This window comes from Manduca sexta, chromosome 15, assembly GCF_014839805.1.
Source record: "Manduca sexta isolate Smith_Timp_Sample1 chromosome 15, JHU_Msex_v1.0, whole genome shotgun sequence".
Lineage (NCBI taxonomy): Eukaryota > Metazoa > Arthropoda > Insecta > Lepidoptera > Sphingidae > Manduca > Manduca sexta.
The window spans coordinates 9943635-9951497 of record NC_051129.1 but is presented as its reverse complement, the minus strand read 5'-3'; the positions used below and the strand labels follow the sequence as shown (position 1 = coordinate 9951497).

General features: G+C 34.0%; 2 protein-coding genes across 2 annotated transcripts; one reads left to right on the top strand and one right to left on the bottom strand.

Annotated features, from left to right (window-relative positions):
• Window positions 1-721: 721 nt before the first annotated feature.
• LOC115443796 (mitochondrial carrier homolog 2) lies at window positions 722-1911 on the top strand. Its single transcript, XM_030169362.2, has one exon. It carries the CDS (start codon window positions 795-797, stop codon window positions 1680-1682), a length of 888 nt encoding a protein of 295 aa, XP_030025222.1. The 5' UTR covers window positions 722-794; the 3' UTR covers window positions 1683-1911.
• A 262-nt stretch (window positions 1912-2173) lies between these two features.
• LOC115443795 (U3 small nucleolar RNA-associated protein 6 homolog) lies at window positions 2174-7812 on the bottom strand. The gene is made up of 8 exons (XM_030169361.2): window positions 7609-7812; window positions 7118-7430; window positions 6198-6392; window positions 5437-5637; window positions 4863-4964; window positions 4497-4703; window positions 3586-3771; window positions 2174-2602 (listed from the first exon to the last, which is right to left on the bottom strand). The coding sequence occupies exons 1-8, from the start codon at window positions 7698-7700 to the stop codon at window positions 2192-2194; spliced, it is 1707 nt and encodes a 568-aa protein (XP_030025221.2). The 5' UTR covers window positions 7701-7812; the 3' UTR covers window positions 2174-2191.
• Window positions 7813-7863: the final 51 nt, after the last annotated feature.

The window sequence follows — 7863 nt, the reverse complement described above, 5'->3', positions numbered from 1 at the left end:
TGCTCACACAGTACATAACTGTGTGGCCACAAAGAATAAAAAGACCTAGATAGACTTACGTTTAGATCGTCTATTTCAATTTGTTTATAACATGGATCCTCAGCGTGGATGATAATACTCATTGGTTTAATTATTTTATGCACTTAATAACCTATTATGTCACAAAGTTTGTGCAAAATAATATACTAATTGCTTATTATAATGTCATCAGAAGTGGTTCCGAAAGATAATATCGTAACTTGGGACATATTAGTAGGTATGTAGATACAGATAGCCAGGCCCATAAATGTACTGCATCTACTCGATATTAGATACGCTGATGCGTATAGCGTTTCCGCATCCCAGAACATTGATCGCATGTCGCAACCTGCAGATCTCCGAGACTCCATAGTGGCATAGAAATACCTCGCATAAGTAATATTAGTTTTTTAAAGCTAAATTCTGTGTCTCATCGTTGTAAAGAGACAACGGTCCTTATGGTATTACATAATTTACTCTGCTCTACACTGCGCCATGCTACACTGCTTGGTACCTTTACTTAACCTAAACTTTATTCATTAATGGACACAATACAGTTTTATCTACTAACATCGGACTTGGTTAAACTTAATACAAAACACATAGGTACTTACTTATTTTGAATAATCGTAAAAAAACTTGCATTTCATATCTATATTGTTAATGGTATACTATTTTCTTCATTGGCAATATTGACAAATCCGTCATTTAGAATAATTATTTCTTGTTCATGGTAGGTCATTTTTAATTTCAGAAATACGTGATATTGTCAAAATATGGACGAGATAGAAAAAGAGAAAATAGCGGCCCTGCCGTCTCAACTTCTCGTCACCACAATATGTCACCCCATGGAATACGCGAAGGTACTTATCCAGCTCGGATACGAACCTCTGGCGCCGCGCCGGTCCACGACCCTATTCGGCCGCCCTGCCATGATATTACCTAACGTTTTCCAATACATCAAGTTTATTAAGAAGTCTGACGGATTCTTCGGCTGCTACCGAGGTTTGTCGGCGCGAGTGCTTGGTTTGATCGCTTCTAGCCAGCTTACATCGAAGGTAATAAGTGCAGTTGGTATTGACCTGCCCGAAATCAATGATCCACCAAACATTGTGACCGACGAGGAGCCTAAAATCGAAGACTACATGAAGCTCGGCCGTCGCGACATGATAATGCACACGGCTTCAGTCATCGTCTCGTATCCATTCCATGTCGTGTCTGTGCGAATGATGGCCTCGTTCATCGGCAAAGAAGAGGACTACAGCTCGTTATTTGGTGCTATCGTCTCCATTTACAGGGACGACGGTATCTTAGGATTTTTCCATGGGATTGTACCAAAGCTCTTGGGAGATTTAACTTGTGTTGCTGTTACAGGAGTGTTGGCTTACTATGTGAACAAATATTTGGTCAAATCCAAAGATCTAAGATATTACACCGTACCTCTGTTGACATTTGTGACTAGTACAATAACTTATCCCCTGGTGGTTGTGTCTACCTGCATGGCAGTGGCTGGTAGTAGTCTGAAGGCAGGCAACATGCCCGCTATGCCAGCATATCCTTCATGGCAAGCCTGCTGGAAGGACTTGCTGAGAAACAAACAACACAAACGCGGTTCCTCCCTAATCTTTAGGTATTACATAGCCCCCATTGCAGCTATGCAGTAGTTACTGTAATTACTAACACACATTTATGTACTTGCGTTTATTTGCTAAGTGTTATTCCATGATCACCAAAGTAGTCGACCTCTTGTAGAGAGTTAAATGTGTACAATGAAGTGTGTAAATAATTTAGTATAAATGGTGTACCATGTGGATATTCGTTTTGCTAGATTGTTGAGGCATTGCTCAACAACTGTGTCGTTACATTTAAATAAATATATTTTATTTGTCCAAATTTTTTTTATGATTTTCTAAAACCCATACATAAATATTATTGGAATCATACAATTGGTTTTAATTTATTAGTTCTTTAGAACAATTGCATATTTTTAAAACTTATATGTCATATAAACTGCTAAAAAAATATGCACCTAAGATACTATCATATCTTTATAACAGGATCATAATATATTGTAGAATGAAAGAAACATGGATTTTTGATATCACTTTACCAAACAGATAAGATAAAGATATGAGAAATATGAAATAAAACAAGATTCTATATCCCACACAACTTATTTTAATTTAGACAATGCTTGAGTTTTGATGAACTCATCCACCAACTCCTTCTTTAGTGTTGCAACAGCTCTTCTGTAAATCCCTGGTGCTGCTGATGCATTCCCATTATCAATTTCAAAATTCATATAATCTGCCCAGATACCAACATTGTCACTGCCATGATGCTGAACTAAGCATTCGTAACACTTCTTAATGTTTTTAATATTTATTTTGTCTTGTGATTTCTCTATATCTATCATAGTCGTGTGAACATCTATTTGAGTAGGTGGTGTCCTAATTAGGTCATCATACATTTCTCTGGCCGCCTTCAGTCCGTTATGCTCATACATTTTCTGCAATAATTTCGGTTTCACCTCCAACAAAACAGCGTTCTCACAACTTTGGAATTTTTTATACAAGTTCTTCAACTGTAAAAATAGAACACATTCATAGTTTATTTATTATACAAACTATTTGCATTTTTCCTCCAATACCAAGGCCAAGATATTGATTGGCAAGTGGCGCGACATTTCGTGTTTCAGCTAACAAGCAAGTTTACTTTTGCTTGAAACAAGATAAAATTTAATCAGGTAACTTGATTAAAAAATGATGGGGCGATTAAAGCAAAGATGGTCTTATTAAATATTTATTCTAAAATTAAACTTATTTTCGGATTTTATCGCGGTTTCTATATTTTAATTTTCTACCGACGTTTTAAATTGAAATATAAAAACTGAGTTAAATCCAAAAAATTGTTTAATTTTAATGTCTAACATTCGCGTAAACATACGAAATCATTATATAACTCTTTGTTTATTACGTTCTCATTTTCAGCATTTACCATTTATTTTATTAAAATTGAGGATGTTTGTTGAATTAATGGATACTAGGTCACTATTTTATTATGTATCTTTAGCCACACGTAATATTTTCGCAATACCTTTATAATCAATAGAATAATCTATAATTTATCCCCAAGTATTTATTGTTTTATTTTCGGCAAGATAATGTTTAATTCTGATTCATATTGAAGAATTTGTACAGTCAGTCACATAAATAGCATATTCAAATCGCCTACACGCATCAATATTAATTGAAACATTTTTTTTTTCATTGTATGAATTAAAGTAAATCCTTTTTATTTTATTTTTTTGACGAGAAAAAAATCAATTAGTAAAAAATAGTGTAGACGCTTTAAACTTTTGAAGTCGTCAGCTACTTATGTTATTGACTGTACTTACCTAGTTTACATTAAAGAGGTTGATCTGATAAGTATAGAAAATAAATAATAAATACATGTTTATAACGTATAAAAGATTATCTAATAATTCTATATATTATTACAAAATAATTATTTGAAATCAAATTGTAAATTATTGTAATATGAGAATAAATAATGCATATAACTTACAGTTGTATTTGACTGGACATTGTCCAATACAAGATTGTACAGACATACAGCATCATCAGTCTTCACTTTCTTTGTTGCATCTTGTAAGATAGACACCATTTTCTTTTCGTCATCTTTATTTAACAACAGGAGTTCCTGCCATACATGCCTATGTTTCGAATTTCTTTTTAGGGCGGTTTCTAACATCTGAAAAAAATAATTACAGATTGGAGAATGGATTTAGACGGAGAGATACAGTCAGCCACAAAACGAACAGAATTAATTCAAAATTTTAAATCTTTAAACTTTTATGTGCAGAGCAATTTTTTTTTTTTGGTATAGGCCGCCGCGCCGCTTCCACACATCTGATCACCAACCGGCAGAACAAAGTCATCCAAGATTATGCGCGGGGCAGCCTCTCATGGTGATTGGACCCGATTTGGCCTCTGTACCGCGAGCGGCCAGCGGAACAACCGTTTCTACGAGTCTCTATAGCCAACGCATCAATACGCTTCCACCCGAGTGTATACCAGCAGACACCCACAATGCCAATCATAGTGCCGTGTCGCAAGTCCCTCAAGCACTGGCTGATTCTAGAACGCGATCCAATGTGAGTTGGTCACCATGGTTGTCTTAACACCATGTGCATGGTGGTCAATATCCAGAGGTTAAAGTTATACTATACTACCACCAATAGACTAGGGGTTCGCTCGTGCATCACTCGATCGCCTTTTACGGCTCTTTCAGGAAAGATTATATGGGAGTGGTTAGTTCTTTCGCTGCCACACTACGGCCAAAATTATTGGCCATAATTGGTGGGTGATCACCACGACGTCATTATAAGATAAACACACTTTCCGCCAGCGGCAGTGGGAGACACTATTAAAGTAGTTTAACTACATACAACTATGAATAGAAAGTTAACAATTCACCTCTACAAGTTCATTTTCCGACATTTTGTTTTCCAGTTTCAACATTTCAATTCCAAAACTGTACATGTCACTGGACAGCAATCCATTGTCATGGCCGTACATCCAGGCGTGTTTAACAGCTTCGATCTTTTGTGATTCAACACAAACATTATCACTCAAACCCAGCAGATCATGGATGTATTTTGTACATAAACTTTCTTCTGGAAACTGAAGAGAAATAACAATTTTAATAAACTAGTTATAGTGGAATTACACTTTGCATACTTACATTCCAAATTATCTGGTCAATAAGCATGTATATTATGATGGTAAATAATCTTCATGACCACGTAAAATTATTTAAATTATTTTGGTATCAACACTAACCTTTTGCAAAGCTTCTTCATAGACAGCTATAAAATTATTAACCACAGGAGGAAAATCGTACTCGTCATCTACAAATTCTTCAATTTCCTTCCAATGACACTCCTAAAACCATCAAATCATATCAGACAGAGTTTAAAAAATTTACGTATTTTCCAAATTTTTTTATTCTTTATCATTTAGCGGGTACGATTCCCGCTTCAGACAGGTGATTATACAAACATTTTTTAATGCAATTTAAATTCTTTTTGAAACCAAAATGATGCCTTCTTTCAGTATTTTTTTTAACTACAATATTTAATATACTACGCCCTGTATAATGCTAGTGGATTACCGAATGAATCAAGGTAACAGTATTAGACAATTTTTCTAACATTCCTAGATTTGAAAATGTATAGATAACTATATTTCAGTTAATAACTATAGTCATCAATACATATTCACATTACTAGGGCAATAACCAATTAAAGTTTGAAGTTACGTTATTAGACACTCTTTCACTGTATATTTCCCATCGATAATTAAACAAACTATTTTATAGTAATTTAATTATAAGAAAAATCAACTAGGAATTTACCTGCAACTCCTTTGACGCTATATAAGGCCACACATCTTTATTATTACGTCTTGTCCATATCTCTTGTTTTATTCCTTCCAAAATCTCTCCCTTCACATCATATTTCATGCATAAATCAAGTAGTTTAAACAAGTACGATACATTACTGATGTTCTTCAAGCCATTCCTCCAAACAACATCTGCCCTTCTTATTTGTTTTTCCTGTTTTAAAATGTTTTGTTAAAAGTTTAATAAATGTTTGTTAATGCTTCTGGTCAGCCAGTATGAACTGTATAGAATTCTAAAAGTATTAATATGCAGATTATATTCTTTTTAAAGCGTTTTATAAATAATAAGACAATAGATGCTAGATATAATCAATATGTAAAATATGAACTAGGAGCTCCCTGTATAAAAAATATCCACAAAGAATGCTTTGCAAAATGTATATAGTATAAATGCATTGCAAATAAATATATATAAATTACTATAGTGCACCGCCTCGGTGGCTTAGTTGTATTGCATATACAGTTTGACACAACTCGGCATCAAATCCCAAGTTTGGCAGCGATATTTGGTTTTTCTGCTCAGTATCAGTCTGAAGTCAGGATTTCTGTCCAATATGGCGATAGGGTCACCCTTTATTATTCATCGGGTGAAACACACAAGTGAAAAATGTGTGCGCCCTGGTTGCACATTTGCAATTACCCTGTATTCGGCAATAAGTTATGGTCAAAGTGTAATGTCTCTATTTCTCAGTGCATTATTAACCTAGGGTTTACCTTTTCTTCATCCGTCTCAATTTTGAATGTTAATTCTATTAGTTCAATATAGAATAACTCCAAGTATAATGCTTCTGAATCTGGATGTCTCTGAATGCCTTTTATAAGGAAACCTTTAGCATTTTCCAAATTATTTTCCTCTTCACTTTCCCATTTGCTGGCCATGAGCCACATATTTGGCTTGTCGCCATGTACCTACACAGTTTTAACATATATTTACAACATGACAAACTGCAAGTAAATGTAATGAAAATAAATTGGCTTTAAAATTACTGAATTTAGCACAGTAATGTAAAATGTCTAAAGATATTTAGAAACTATATCACCTACAACACATGGTGTAAAACCATAGCAGTTAAAAACATGGCAAACCAAGGTATGTGTATATAATCTATATTAAAGTACTAGCTTTTCCTTGCAGCTTCACCCGCATGAATGAGTTTTCCGTGATAAAAATTAGCCTATAGCGTTTCCAGGGTCTTAAATTATCTCCATACCAAATTTCATAAAAGTCCATACAGTAGATTTTGAGAAAATTGATAACATACAGACACAGAGGGGACTTTGTTTTACGATATGTATAGATAGCTTCTTGTGTTCAGTGTCAGTTTATACTGATGGATCACTACTGGATGGAAAATCAATATACATAGCGTAAAGACATTGCTGGTTGTAGAATATTTTTGATATTGATGTGGATAGCATATACAAAGTGTTAAAACCTGCCATAGTAACACACATAAGTGCATCACATTCAAGTATAGTGTTTATACCTGGTTCCAACGAGTTAGCATAATTGTGTCGACTGCTGACTTACCATCAGGTGCAGTGGGGTCGCTTTGCAATGTATAAAAAAGTACATGTTTTATAGGGTAAGTAACTGTGTAAAAAGGTTATCAATATAAAGAAACAAAATTTACCTGTAGCATTTGCCCAATAATACCAGATATAGCCTGTTTAAATCCAACACCTCTGCAAAACCTGATATATTCAAAATACACTTGAACATCATTCTGGAATCTGTATATAAATTGTTTGAACAGTCTGTTCAGCCGCTGTGCTATGGAATACTCAATTTCTTTCTTTTTCTCTGACAACTTTGTTTGTTTCCGTCTGAGTGAGATATCTTCGAGCAACGCCAGCTCATAAGCTATGTATTGGACGTAATCCTCTTTCTGTTTTACTCTACGTTGGATGTGATATTCGAATTCTTTGCGTTTTCTTGATATCTCTCTAAAAAAAAAAAATTGGCAAACCTTATTCTTACATTATTTACTATATTAATATGTGTTTTTTACGAGTAAAACTATGTTTAATATATTTGTTTACACATTTCACGACTCTTTTTTTGAGTTTATTTAGTTTTTGTATAAGTATTATTGGGGATAAGCTAAACTAAATAAAAACCTACTTTATTTCTTCTTCACTGTATAAATTTACCCTGCGCATCTGTTCCAACTCATTTATCATGTCCTCAATACGTTGATTTACTAATTCAGCCATTTTTATTGATATTTACTATCACTTTTCAAAAACTAAAATAAACACACTTGTTCAGTGTTTCAAAATTCAAATTTTTGAGGTTATGATAAAGATGTGATATTGACATATGAGGTTGATCATGGAACATAAAAAATACAGCCAAACATGACTTCTTCCAAAAATA